The following is a 15,227-nucleotide window of genomic DNA, read 5'->3' as shown; positions in this document are numbered from 1 at the left end:
CATGTACGCTTTAACACGAAAATGAATAAAACAATGCATTACTACTGAAAATGTTTATATAATTATTACTTTGTAGTTTTGTTTTCTTCCATGAATAGATTTACTAGCAAAGCAGTTTTTGAAATATGAATTTTGATTTCAGAATGAATAAAATGCACTAATTGGGATTAATGCAATATTTCTTGGAAAAAAGTACGCACTAAAAGTTGATTTATGAAGTAAATTAAATAATTGTAATTCTGGAAATAGATTTTAAGAACTTACCTATGATATGTATTTGGACCTTCTTCAACAAATTTTTCTTTGCAAACAAATGCAGTAGTATACGTGTTTTAAGATTTGTGAGCATCAATTTTCTTCTATTTAAATAACAAGAAGAAACGGAAGGTAGCCTTCCCCATGGATTGTCGACCTGTCAAATGGTTTCATGCTTAGGTCAAAAATAATCCCATAAAACTAGTTCTCCCTATTTATTACAGATTCAAGCTTACAACTACTACTATTACACCATAATCATACTAAATAAAAGTATGAAGTAAATCATATCTCAAACTTTGCAGGTTTGTTAATTGACTTTGTATATAATACCTTGGCAATGTGTGGAGTGCTCAAACAGTTCATTCTTTTCCAGTGCATTTTTCAAAGTCTAGGCATTTTATACAATTTCAGATTTCATGTTTTCCTTGTATAAATACAAGATAATAAAATAAATCATTCACAAGTAATTATCTTCTCTTTTTAACTTTAAGCTTGATTCGAGACTAAACAAAATTAAATACTCTAGTTTAAACGACAAAATATGTTTCAAAATATACCATCTTAGTATCGAAGGATTTACCGGTATTTGTGTAAGTCTAAAAATTTCTTATTTCAGAGAAAAGGGCAATTTGTAATTATAGCTGCTGGAAAAACAAGGATTATATGATTTAATATTTACGTATTTTCATGTGTATAGTTTGAAATGTTCTATTACAATATCTGAAGCAAATCCAAAGTTAAAATTATTTTAGGAAGATGAAAAGCATATGCTGTTCATATATTAAAATATTGTTCAAGCAAGAAAAAAGTTGTGCATAGAGAAGATGGATCCTATGTGTATAGAGAAGATTTATATTGATAGTACGACACTGTTGAAACAGATTAAGTCACAATAAAAGCATTAATTTATGCAAAACGGAGAATAACAACTCGTGAGGTTGCTAAAATATTAAATTTAGCGAATTCAACCTTCAAGATAATTTGAAATGTTTAGGTAGTATCTCAAAGCTCGACTCATGGGTTCCTCATGTTCCTGCGGAAAGAATTTTATGCCGCGGCGTTGAAGTCCTTAATTAGCTTTTCCTATATCAAGAAAATTATATAATTTTGAATAATCCATTGAAGTGCATTTATCTGAAGAAGGTAAAATCTTTATTTCAAATGAGGAGGTCCAATATCAACTAGACTAATTTTCACAACAAAGAACAAAAATTGTATGTGCTGGAATCATTCTATTGCAAGAAAGATGACAAAAAGTATTGAAACAAAATGGAGAATATATACTTAAATAAAATATTTATTCACTAAAAGAAAGTCATCTTATTTTTATATTTTCAAAATAAAACGTAATTTTATTCCTAGCACAACCTATATATATATAGCTGAATAAAGACAAAAATGTTAAAAAAATGAGAGACAAACGAAGAAAATTAATAAGATTTATTAACTGCGCATAAGCTGCAAGTATATAGAACTCATAAAATAAGTTTGAATGTTGAGAAAACATGGAAAACATTAAAGATTAAAAAAAAGGAAGAAAAAAATTAAAACTATTAAAAAAGACATATAAATTTTTTTTTGTATCTCAAAGAAGAAGAAAAAATTTTCTTCAAGATACATAAAAAAAATTATGTTTTTTTTAATTAGTTTCATTTTAATAACTTTTTAAAAGAAAAATTATTAAAAGTCATAATTTTAAGTTATTATTATTTCAAAAATTAACGTTATTATTATTTCAAAAATTAACGTTATTATTATTTTAATAATTAAAATAATAATAAAAGTTATTATTATTTTAACAATTTTTTAGAAGAAAGATTATTAAAATAAAGTTATTAAAAAAATACATATAAGCATTTTTTTATGTGTCTTAAAGGAAAAAAAATTGTTTCTTTAAGATACAAAAAAAAATTTATGTGTTTTTTTTATAGTTTTAATTTTTCTTCTTCGCTTTTCTTTGATCTTTATTATTTTCCATGTTTTCTCAATATTTAAACTTATATATATATATATATATATATATATATATATATATATATATAAACCATCATCGCAGAAGGAAATCACCATGAAACTCTAAAATTGAAATTTTGAAACCAATTTTCATTTAGATGAGAACTAAATAGAACAAAGTGTTTTTTCAATCTTCCGATCGAGGATTTTTGTATCAAGACTTTTCAACCATTTCTTTTTCTTCTTTTTTATTATTTTGTTAGCTTCTAGAGTAAATATCTTTTACTTCCTAATGTGGCCATTTCCTTTTGTAAATGGAAAGATCTCTATTTCTCTTTGTTGTTTTCCCTCCTAAGCTTCTTTAATTTCTGGAAAAACAAGGATTTTATTTTTTACTAGGCCTGTCGTGATTACTTTGAATTCTGCGATTTTTTTCTAATTATACTGTATTGTATAATCTTTAAAAAATGTTTGATTAAGTGAAGTTTCGAACTTAATGATGTATGGAGAATATTTGCAGTATTATTATGAATATTCGTTTATATTAATTAAGAAAATAATTTTACATTAATAAATTAGATATATTAACTAGATTGTTTAAAGAAACAGTGATATTAAAAGTATTATTTTAAAAAAGTATTCTTAAAAGTAGAAAATAATTCTGGTAAAATTACCGTACTGTATAGTAATGAAATTTCTGATGACATGCTGAATCAGCTATGCTGAAACAGCATAGTTTTGATATTAAAAACCAGAGTATATGGTATTTAAACCATGCATTTGATAATTTTCATCATTCATATGTTAACGGCTTACCGGAAATTCCGGTTCTCAAAATTATAGTTCGTATTACTCACATTTAGTAAAAAATACAAAACTGAAAAGTAAATTTAAATGAATATATACTTTTGATGCCATGCTCTAAGGTATCACGATAAAATTAAGACATTTTAACAGATTAACTAAATTCTTTTACGTATTATAAAACCATATTTTATTGTTAATTTTACAAATATCATCACAAAAGTGCTTTTGTAGAAATTACTGAGTTTTTTGGTCTTCTCATGAACACGGTAAATTTTACCATATTCTGGTAGTTTTGACCATGCTCTTCTTTCTCAGTGTAAAATAAACAGTTTAAACTTATTTTATAAAATATATCTTGCTTTGAAAATTGAATGCATATTTAATAAATATATATTTAATCACTGATTAAAAACGTTGTTCATTATAATAATAAAAGTAATATTTGAATATGATGCGATAGCTTTGAATCAAACCAAAATATTGTTAAGTGCTATCCTAAATACAAGTAAAAACTCGTGCTTAAAAATACGAAATATTAGTAAAAATATTCTTTAATTGTAGAATGGAACTAATGTTTTATATTGAATTTAGGGTGAAATTTGTCTTAGAAATATTTCTAGTAATATATTTCTTGTCATAGACTAATATTTTTTGTGGCGAACTTTTTGTTAAAAAAATATATAATAAATCTTTTTCTCTTATTGTTCTTTCTTTACGCTGAAAAAACTTTAAATGATTTTTCATTTGATTCAAAAATATTAGAGGGATCGGAAAGTAAGGTTATTTCTGCGCATTTGCTATTTATGATGAATTTACAAGTAATACCAAACACATTTTAAAGATATAATGACTTATTTACGCGTAAATGATCAAATTTAGTATATTTATTTATTTGCAATTTATGATTAAATGGCAAGCCGAATGATAGAGTAGATACATATCCGGAATTGTATGTTTTTGAGTTTCACAAGCGATGTTACGAAACAGTTGCTACCACAAGCTTTTTCTTTGTTTATCCAAAAGCATTAGGTGTTCGTAAGTACCAAATTTAAGTTAAAATTTGGTAGTTGGGATCTTTCTGATATGTATTGAGCAGGAAGAAATCTATCTTGAAAAAAAAACTCATGAATTAGATTGGGAGGTATAGTCTCACCCGCTGTGCTCGCATGATATTTTGCCATCGGGGTTTCCATTATTACGAAAGTTGCATCATTTTAAAACTGCAAAAAATGAGAAAAATTAGAAAATTTCAAAATGCCATCTCTAGATTATTTGCTCAAAAATCAATTAATTTTTAGCAAACCAGCATTGAAAATTTATTCACTAAATGGTGAATGATTGTTGACAACGAAGATCAGTAAATTTGATTAAAAGCATAATTTTCATAAAAATGTATCTGTTTGAATTTAAAGTAGATAAATTGACATAAATGTCACGACCTCTGTTTTTCATAAATTCAATTTGAAGAAATTTCGTTGCCAAAAATAATTAACTGTCTTCATGATAATCGTATGGTCATAAAACAAAAAGGCTAAAATTGGATCATTTTCGACAAAATAAACTCATTATAATCATACATGAAATGTAGAGGTATATTTTTAACATTTATGTTGGAATTCTAGGTCTTGCACTGTAAAAATTCTGAATCAAATTACAGTATAAAGAACCGACAATTTGGGTGCATCATTCGTAAATTCCATTTTTCCAGGAATCCATTTTTGTTGTAAAATATTATACCGTAATTTTAACTGTAATATTTATTTAATTAGTGTGATTCAGTGAGTTTACTGTAAAAATTACGGTAAATCAAATTTTTTCTTCCACAACCTGTTCCGTTAAAATTGGATTTTACTGCAAAAAATGCCGGTCATTTTATGGTAATTTGATACGGAAATTTTTACAGAATACTTTGAACATTGTTAAAACAAGTTAATTTTTATAATCTTTAAACTTTAATTTTTCATTCTCTTTAATTTTTGTAAACTCAAATAAACTTCAATTTTTCGTAAAAAGAAAGTAATGTTTACAGGAATACTAGCCTAAAATATATCTTATATATCTGTTAAAATATTAGAAACAATACAAATGAAAATCCTCACAACAAAGCTTGTTTTAAAAATGCGATCAAAGAAGGAAAACATTCGCTGGTGTTTTTAACATTTTACTTACTGTAAGGTATTTTTATTCGATCAATTCTTACACATGTGGCTTTGCATTCAAGCAGCGAAATTTGGTAGATTCAACTTAATAAATATCCTCTTTTGGTTTGAGGGGTATATTTTGCTTTTATCTAATACGGACACGCTGCTTTTCTGCTACATTTAAGTGTGGTAAGGTCATTTGTTCACAAACATTTTTTCTTTTATAAATAAGCATTTAGAGGTTAGATAATAAAATAACTGGAAGATAAATCTTATTAGAAGATAAATTTTAATTTTGTAGTGTGGCAACTTTTTGTAAATTTATATAAAAAAAGTAATTGCTTAAGCAGAAAATTGAAATAAAGGGAATAGATTGAAGTAAAAATAATGATACGTAAGAAAACATTAAAAACTATTTTATTTTTCCTAACTCAATAACATATAAAAAACTATTTTAATTTATTACAGTAAATAAACATTTTAATATAAAATAATAAAAGGGAAAGAAAGCACCCAGTTAAAATTTGCAAACTGCAAATACTAAAGTAGTTTCAGTTTTTAAATGTTGACTATTTTACAAAAGGTTTAGAATTTTTCTATATAATTAAATTTTAAAAAAGTACTAAGCATTTTTATGAATATTTTTATTTAAAAAAATAAGTGCATTAATACAAATCAGACAATTAAACATTTATTCACAAATAAACATTTAAAAATTATAAATATCTCATTAAGTATTACAATACTAAAACTACAGACACGAAAAATATTTATTCTAATAAGTATGATGCGATTTTATGAATATATTACCTGAAAGATAAGGGGTATTCCCTCTTAGATTTGTTAGTATGATTAAATATTCACACTTTCATGAAAAATGATGCTAGCGATTCGATAATATTGCCTTAGAAAGATCGCCGAACATTTATAATTCTGTCAAGATGGTTCAATTAATTTTATGCTGTTTAGATTTCATGCATAGCTTTGAATGAAATAAGAATATACTGCATAAGAGGACAATGTGATTCAATTTGTTGTAAATGATGTTTGTTTGATAAAAGTTCCAGAAAGAGAGATTATTCTGAATATTGTACAAGGAAATATTATTAAATGAACTTCAGTCCAAGTGTTAAGCTGTTCATATTTTCTCTTTTATTTAAATACCGAATGTTGTGAATATAAATGATGCTTTTTCGAAACAAGTAAAAGTATGTACGAAAAATTATCGTATAAAAGGTTTTAATTTGGAGACATATACTTATTTGAGTAATTTAAATATTCTTCTTTGGGTAATAAATTGGAAAAAGTTTATTTTTGACATTAAAGGTAATTATGTGATTGTTTTGATAAAATTGCAGCATTTGGTGTTGAAGTTTTAAGCAATTTTATTTCATATTTAAAACAATTCTTGACTTAATAGTGTTATAAATTGTATTCTTAAAAAATTAACTAGTAACTCAAAAAAAGAAGGAATTCCAAATAAATTTTTATTTAATTATCGGGTTTTCCCGTACTTAGATGTATTTACTTTTTATTCAGAAATACACACTCTAAATACGAAGGAAGACACATAAACAAAATTTCTGAAAACAGAATTTTTTATTTTTTTGACGAATTTTAATTTTTGCCCTTTGAAATATGGTGGTAGTCCTAATTAAAGGATAAGGAATATGTCCCGTTACTTTAGTCAAAATAGTAGTCAGAAGTTGGAATTCCTTCCTTTTACTCTTTGCACTTTTCATCATATCGTCAGATAATTACGCTATACAACGGTTATCATTCGAATTTTTAGCGGTGGCATAAACATTGTTCAAGATGAAATTTTCAATTATATGATTATAAGATGATCAATTATTGGATGAAATATTAAAACAATTTTTGAGGGTTATTTTATTTTCAACTAAACAGTTTAATAATTAGGAGAAACTTTGTTTATTTGTGTAATTAGTTCCAGTGCTATGAATGAGAATAAATAAATAGTAAAATGGCCCTTTATCTAAACTGTACACTGTAAAAACTATGGTGCAATATCTTTTCGAGTTTTACGAATTAGTTGTGTGAAGAAATACTAAAAGTTTTGAGAAAATTTTTTTTCTTCAAATTGACCCCAAATGAAGCTTTTATTAGAAATTTAACGCGTATATGAAAGCTCTAAACTCCAAAAACGAGAAAGATTTACATCAAGATCAGCTTCATTTGCACCATACGTTAAATATTTTGCTTCCAAAACATCAAATGATCGTGCGTTTTGATTTCGTCTGCAATCGTTTACAATTGATAACGAAGTTGGCGAGGGTTTTCTATGCTGCTTTTCCTCAACAGGAACTAAAATTCACTGTTAAAAGTGTGCATGTGCGTTTTTAGTTGAGTAATAAGGATATTCATATTTTAATTTTCATGTCTCTGTAAACTGCATTAAATAATTTTATAATGTATAATTTCCATTCGCTCCTGCTTTGTTAAGCCCAGTTTCAATTCGCAATAATGATCTCTCTGCTACGCATATGTTTGATTTACAAACTCATTTTATGTTAAGAATTAGAATTAGTCTATGTATGCAACCTAAATTACTGTTTCTTACTTTATATTGTCTCGTAAAAATAACTTAACCGATTCTTATGTGCATTATATCCTTCCGTAATTATAAATTTTAGTGTTGCTAAATGACAAACATGATGGTTGGTGGTGGCTACTTTACAGCAAGTAGTGTAAAAAAACATTCTAGAAGTTTGACAGCACCAAGAACTATCCTTGGATTTTGGTGTAGTGGAAAAACACTTTAGTGTAAAGCAGAGGTCGCCAAAGTGGGCTATATAGACCCCCAGGGGTCTATTTAACAAAGGCGGGGGTCGATCTGAACCAGGGGGTCGAATGGGGGTCGATACGAAACAGAAGGGTCGATTGGGGGTCGAAGAAAAAACAGTTCTAAATATGCATATTACATATACCTAATTGAGTATGTAAAATTTGTGAATTTTTTTATAATTGACTTAATATCAGTGTCTTTATAGAACATAAATTAATAAACGTATATTTATTCGAGTGAAACAAGTATTTACGTACCAGCGCGCAGTGGCACGAACTCTGGACTTCTGGTTTATAAGTCATATGCAAATGTGCGCTTGTCCAAATGTCATGTGTGACGAACATTGACGTTACAAACGCAAATATCATACGCAGTGTCAGCTATCTTTTGCAAACTGTGAGCAGTGTTGAATATTTGCAGTGTTATTATTAAAACTTCTACAGTTTTGGATAATTTGTTATTGTTTCGATAAAACCATTTGTTTAGTTTTAAAAATGTATCATTTATTAATATTTAATTAATTTTCAATTTGTATTTATTGTTTTAAAACTTAATTGTAACGTTTAAAAGATAGTAGCATTAATTCATTAAATATCATTTATTTTGTTTAAATTCTAATTCAGAGATGTCAGCACAATTTTTGTAGGAGTCTGCGCAGTAGTAAGTTTCTGTTCGAACCTTTACCTTTACTTTGTTTTTTCACCTCGGCGTGAATTAATTTATGATTTCGAAGTGTTGTAGATGTTTAAAGTATTTTCGTTTTCGGGACCAGCTCCCAAAAGATGTAACAATTAGGTTTAAAGATTAATTGTTGTTTCGATAGCTATTATATGATTATATTAATTTCGTGGTGAGTCATATTTTATGTTTTGTTGTCAATGCTGTGCTGAACTGTCTGAAATCGTTTTCATGTGTAATTGACTAAATAAATATTGCTGCTATCTTATTAATAACTTTATTTCTGTTAAAAAATTTAATTTAAGTTTATTTTTGTGAAATTAATTATTACCCAGCATTGTCTTTTGTTCAATATATTATTAAGCAGAATAAAATTTTCTTAAGATTCTTAATTTGTCAGGATTTAAATTTTACAATATTATTATTATTTACCTTCTCTTTTCAATTTTGATAATTAATTTTACCTGGTCCTTCATTTTACAATGTACAATCATACACCATTCGTTTAGATTAGATATCAATTTTAATTAATAATCCATATATAAAAGAAGGTAATCATTAATAATACGGATTAGTACAGCCCGCGACAAAACTACAGCACACTTTGTATTTTTTTACGAAAATCACAGAATTTTTGAAAATATTATTATTTTAATCTGATGTGTATCTTTAACTGTTCTTAAGAATAACTATTTCGTATGAAATAAGTTTAATTTAATTTCCAGTAAGTAGTAAACAGCAATACAACAACATCATTGCTGTTTACTACTTACTGGAAATTAAATTAAACTACACACAGTAAATCAAAATAATAATATCTTCAAAAATTTTGCAATTTTCGTAAAAAAATACAAAGTGTGCTATAGTTTTGTCGATGTTTAGTCAGCATATTATACAAATTTATTTTTAATTTATTTATAGAACCATAATTGAAAAATAGCAGCTTCAGTTTCTAAAAGGAAATGTCGGTATTATTCATTGGAATATTTGAAATTTGGATTTATTTGTTCTCAGAGAAATGAAACAATCCCTATGCGTCTTCTATGCAAAAAAACTTTTGGAAATGACTACATGAAACCATCAAAAATGAAAGATCATCTTGATAGGGTTCACTCAGATAAAAAAAATGAAGAACTTGAATTTTTCAAAAAACTTAAAGAAAAATTCACATGTCGACCAACTATAAAAAGTTTTATGAAGCAATCTACTGAAGTTGAAACTGAAGGAGGATTAATAGCTTCGTACAAGATTTCGCTTAATATAGCAAAGAAGGGGAAACCACAAAAAATCGCTGAAGAAATTGTTATACCTGCAATCAAAGACGTCATTGAGGATGTAATGAAAAAAGACTCCGTAAATGTTTTAAAGTCATTGCCATTAAGTGCAAATTCTGTAAAACGGCGTATCGACGAAATGGCTGAAGAAATAGAAAATACGGTAGTTTCAGAGCTAAAAAATTGCAAGTTCTCTATTCAACTTGATGAATCTGTTTTTGGTGTTTCTGCTATTCTTATGATGTACGTTAGATATTTCAGTAAAATTAAAGGAGAAGTCATTGATGAATTTTTATTTGCTAAATATCTTGAAACTGATGGAAAGGGAGAGACAATTTTTAAATGTTTACAAGAATATTTAAATAAATATGATATTCCGCTTGAAAATATAATAGCGGTAGCCACAGATGGGGCACCTGCTATGGTAGGCCGTTACCGCGGTTTTGCTACATTTCTCAAAGAAAAAGTGCCCTGTATACGTACTATTCATTGTGTGTTACATAGAAACAACTTAGTAGCGAAATATCTGAGTCCAGAGTTACATAAAGCTTTACAGTTTTGTATTAAGTGTATCAATCAAATTAAAGCCCAACCTCTTAAATCAAGATTATTTTCTAAACTTTGTGAGGAAAATGACGAGTTATTTAACCAATTACTTCTGCACACCGAAGTTAGATGGTTGTCTAGAGGTGTATGCTTGCAAAGGCTCGTTGAGTTATTTGACTCCACGACCGAATTTCTCAGCGAAATAAACCCTGTTCTGTGTGACGAACTGCAAAGCAATAAGAACCATATTTTTTATTTAGCGGACTTATTTGGAAAATTTAATGATGTCCAAACAAAGCTGCAAGGAAAAGATGTAACAATTATCGAATCTCGAACAATACTGTTAGGCTTCCAAGTAAAATTAAATTTATTTAGATCTTCATTGCTACGTAAGGATTATCAGTATTTTTCAAATCTGCAACAATTAGAAATAAAAGAAGAAGATTTGGAAATATATACAGGTCATCTACAAAAATTGAGCGACGATTTTAAACTGCGCTTTGTTGATTTGGAAAACATTGACATCCCTGATTGGATTATTATGCCATTTTCTGCTCAAATTGAAAACGTGGACATCAACCTGCAAGATGAGCTTGTTGAATTATTATCGGATCTTGGAGCAAAGACACTTTTTAAAAATTTAACAATAAGCCAATTTTGGTCAAATATAAATATAATGCAAAAATATGTAAAGCTTTACGAAATAGCTCAGCCATTTATGCTAGCATTTCCAAGTTCCTATATGGTTGAAGCCGGTTTCAGCCATGTCAATTCAATCTTAACTAAGTACAGAAATAAATTAAATGTGGAGTTTCGAGGGGATTTAAGATTAAAATTGACCAATTTTGAACCCAATATAGCAAACCTTGCAAATAAACACCAGGCACACCCATCTCATTGATAAAGAAGAAATAAATCTGTAATTACTTTACTTATTATTTCTACTTATTTATAATTACTTATTATTTAATAAAAATTAAGGTATTTAAATTTCAACATTAATATGTTTTTCATAAAACTATGGTTACAGAATGTACTATTACTTTAATAAATGTCTAATATCATAAAATAAATGTGCAAACACAGTATCTAATGGAGTTTTATTTTAATTAACAGAAAATTACTTTTATGGGGGTCGATGGGGATTTCGAAAAATTATAAAGGGGTCGATGATCAAAAAAGTTTGGCGACCCCTGGTGTAGTGAAACACCAGAGATAATTCTTGTGTAGTCATTATAGTATTGCTTAGCGTAGTTTTATTATTACAAAGCGATTTGAAAAGACTTTCGAAAAATTAAAATATTTTTCTTATTTTTGCTTTCAAAGAATATATTTTATTCGATAAATCAAGTATGAATAAGATTGCAAATAAAACTAAAAAAGGTAAATCTTCATGTTTCAGAAAATAAGCTGTGTAATTTAAAGTAAATATAAATATCTCATTGTAGATCTGGTATTCCAAAATGCATATGCGTAAATTGAATGAGTAGCTTTCAAGTGACGCTTTATTCCAATAAAGGGAGAAATGAATCGCGTTAAAGACGCTCTTCTAACATTAAGCATTCATTATGAACCACAACTGACTAATTAATGTTAATTTTCTTTGTTTCCATAAATGTAATTCTTCTAAACTCATTTAAGTTGATTAAAGAAAAGTAGATATGAAAATAAAATATTTTGTTAACAATTAGTATTATGTTAACTCTTTTAATTGTAAGGGATAAATAGCAATTATTTAATAAATATACTGAATTATTTTATTCCATTTTAGGAAATTTTTTAAATTTTTGGCCAATTAAAGAGAGGTATTAGTGATACATTTTTCAGATTAGTATTTAAAACAAATTTGTGTTTCTAATTAATTAAAAAGGTCTTCATTAAAAGTTTAAATTCTATCAAAAATAAAAATATTTTAAAATGTAGACTAAAATTAATTCCCTGCTTAAGGCTACTGGGGTGCAGTCTCAAAATTGTTTTTTGTTCATAGACCACTACTCCTTCTAATATGGGTTCTTTAACGAAATAAGTGATATAAACTGAATTAATTAAAAGCTGATAATAATTCAATGACAAATTAATGTTTTTCAAAAAGGAGTAAAGTAATTTTATTAAAAGTTTACCTTTTTCAAAAAAGTTGCATTTTAAATTATATATCAGAATAATACCATACTATCACAGAAAAAGTCTCAAAAGTAAAAATGAATTTATTTTTAATATTATAGCCTTATCATTCGTTATGGAAAAAATTCTCAGTTATCTAAATATCTTATTTGTCTCAATTTAAAATTGCGCTAAAATAGCTCTCAAAACATTCTTTTACGTTATCTTCGTAAAAAAAGAAAAATACTGTTTAAATTAAACGTTAAAAAAACTCTTCTTGTCCTGATTTCAACGCATATGTACTATTACTGTTTTCGTATTTTCTCTAATTTTTGCTTTTTTAACACAAATGTAAAATTACTCTTAAAGATTTTCAGAATTATTGAAAATATCTTAAGTGCAGCAGCAGCAATAACACGAATTTCAAAATTCATAAATTAGTTTTTTTAGTTTAAATTCTTCCTGTTTTTAAAACCAAAAATTCTCCTTTAATATTTTCATTGGCTTCTGAAAAAAAATTATACTCTAAGGTAACCAAAGTAACTTCTGTTGACAAAAGTATTTAACCGAAAAGGCTAAAAATACTCAGGTCCACAATAGTAACCTAAAAATGTTAAAATGAACTCTATTTTAATTTTTTTAGTTGCACACTGAGAAAAAATGCATGTACAGAACTATATGGTATATGGTATGATTTACCATGTTTCTGGCTCTACGAGAACACCGAAAAGCTCAATAGTTCTAATTAAAGTTCGAACCGATTCTTTTTTTAGAATTAGTTTCGGTTAGATTAACAATAAAATATGGTTTTATAATCTGTGGTAAATACGTTAAAATTAGGTAATTTTATCCTGATACCTTAGAGCATGGCATAAAAATCATTCATTCGGTTAAATATATTTTCAGTTTTGTATTTTTTACTAAAGGCGTGATAATGAGAACTATAATTTTGAAAACCAGAATTCCCCTGTAGAACGGAAAAATTAGAACTGAACAAATTCAAACATTTAGGAAAAATTACCAAATGAATTGTTTAAATACCTCATATTTTGGTTTTATTGACCAGAATTGTGGATTTTTCTTACCATAAACGTCATTACCATGTAGCAGGAAAATTTAACTAGAATTTTGTTTCTGTGTAAATTTTGAATTAGGAAAATAAAACGTTTTTCAGGAATTTAGAAAAAACAATGATTTCATTCAGTAAATAATTAGAAAAAATAAACTGCAATTTAAAATCTTAACACATACGTTCAACTCTTGTAACAATATATTTTTAATATTGATCTGAAGCCTTTTTTTAAAAAAATTACTCTGAATCTGTAACATAACTAATATATTTTTAAATCACACTTTCATGATGACACGAAAAATAAACTTTAAAAGGAATTCAATAGGAAAAATTGAAATTAGATCCTGTTCAAATCGTTTCAAAACTTTCGTTATTTTCAATGCAATATTTAGTCCCTTTGAAAATTCAATTTAAAAAATTATGATATTTTAGAAATTTTTGTGCCACTTCACAAAAATAGAATGAGAATAAAACAGATTCTAAAAAGTAGGCGTTTTAAAGCGATTTTTCCTATTTTTGATAAACAATAGTAACTCTTAAATATCTTAAAGAAGTTGTAAAGTTAAAATTCGCTTTCTCATGAACTATTCGACCGATCTTGCCCAAAATTTGCAATTTTCCTTATAAAACAGCATTCTTTAAAATGATGCAAAAATTCGTATACCTTTCAATTCAAATTTATTTTTTGCATTGAAATATTTTTAGATAAACAAATTTTATAATTGGTTGATTACCAAATTGATTAACAAAATATTTTTGATTCGCTTAAAAAATTCACGAGATATAGCGAAAAAAGCGCAAAAAGTAACATTTACATAAAGGGGTTCAAAATTTGCGCTCTCCTGTGCAAACTATTAAAACCACATTTCCCAGATTGCTGCTACGCCCTATATTTTATAAATCAGAAATCATATTTCCTAGAAAAAATAGTCTGTTCATTCAGAAAAATTGCGTTTTTGTGTCTGATTTCGTAGCTTAAATATCGACTGTACCAACTAGTAAGCGTAATTGAGGTCACCCTTTTGATCTATTAAGAGTGAGTTATAGTGAAAATCTAATCATTAGATCAAAAGTTATTTAGGGTGTTTTTTTTTACCCGCAGTACATTCCTCTTAGAAATCAGGCTACTTCTAAGTTGTAACATGGCCTATGCGATACTTAAACTTTTTGAATGAATATTTTCTTCTAACTTATAAATTACATTTAATTAATACTTTTGTAACACTTGGTGCAATAATAAATAATTTGAAACAACGTTATTAATTTATTTATTCTTCCTGTTGCATGCTTAATGTATTTTATCTATTTTATGTAACATATTCGCAAATCTGGTCTGTTCAGAATGTTGTTGTAGGAAACATTATTTAAACGTGCTATTAATTTACAAGGTTGCGTGCCTGTTTGTTAGAATAAAATGGGCTATGTTTAGAAACAGCTCCATTGTATATAAGCGATGCAAATGATTAAAATGATACACTGCAATGTGTGTTTTAATTGAGGTGGGACTTTGATGCCAAATGTTCCTTTTCAACAAACCCAACTTCTGAGTTTAGTAGAAGGTATTTGTGCAAAGAGAAAATTAATAAGCGTAA

General features: G+C 27.0%; 2 protein-coding genes across 5 annotated transcripts in view; both read left to right on the top strand.

Annotated features, from left to right (window-relative positions):
- The window catches only part of LOC107450089 (transient-receptor-potential-like protein), a 202,090-nt gene that overhangs the window by 50,024 nt on the left and 136,839 nt on the right, over positions 1-15,227 (top strand). The gene's annotated exons all lie outside the window — the stretch shown is intronic.
- Positions 9,838-13,312, top strand: LOC147801274 (protein FAM200A-like). The gene is made up of 2 exons (XM_087154470.1): positions 9,838-10,160; positions 13,207-13,312. Exons 1-2 carry the CDS (start codon positions 9,838-9,840, stop codon positions 13,310-13,312), a joined length of 429 nt encoding a protein of 142 aa, XP_087010596.1.

Source organism: Parasteatoda tepidariorum, chromosome 11 (assembly GCF_982258835.1).
Source record: "Parasteatoda tepidariorum strain Cologne lab strain chromosome 11, Ptep-v5.0, whole genome shotgun sequence".
Lineage (NCBI taxonomy): Eukaryota > Metazoa > Arthropoda > Arachnida > Araneae > Theridiidae > Parasteatoda > Parasteatoda tepidariorum.
This window is presented reverse-complemented; position numbering and strand designations above follow the sequence as displayed.

Excerpts from the sequence above, each read along its gene's own strand:
- LOC147801274 (XM_087154470.1), top strand. The coding sequence starts at position 9,838 with ATGAAGCAATCTACTGAAGTTGAAACTGAAGGAGGATTAATAGCTTCG. Across the intron at positions 10,161-13,206 it reads GTTTCTGCTATTCTTATGAT|TTGCACACTGAGAAAAAATG; the intron begins GTACGTTAGATA and ends TAATTTTTTTAG.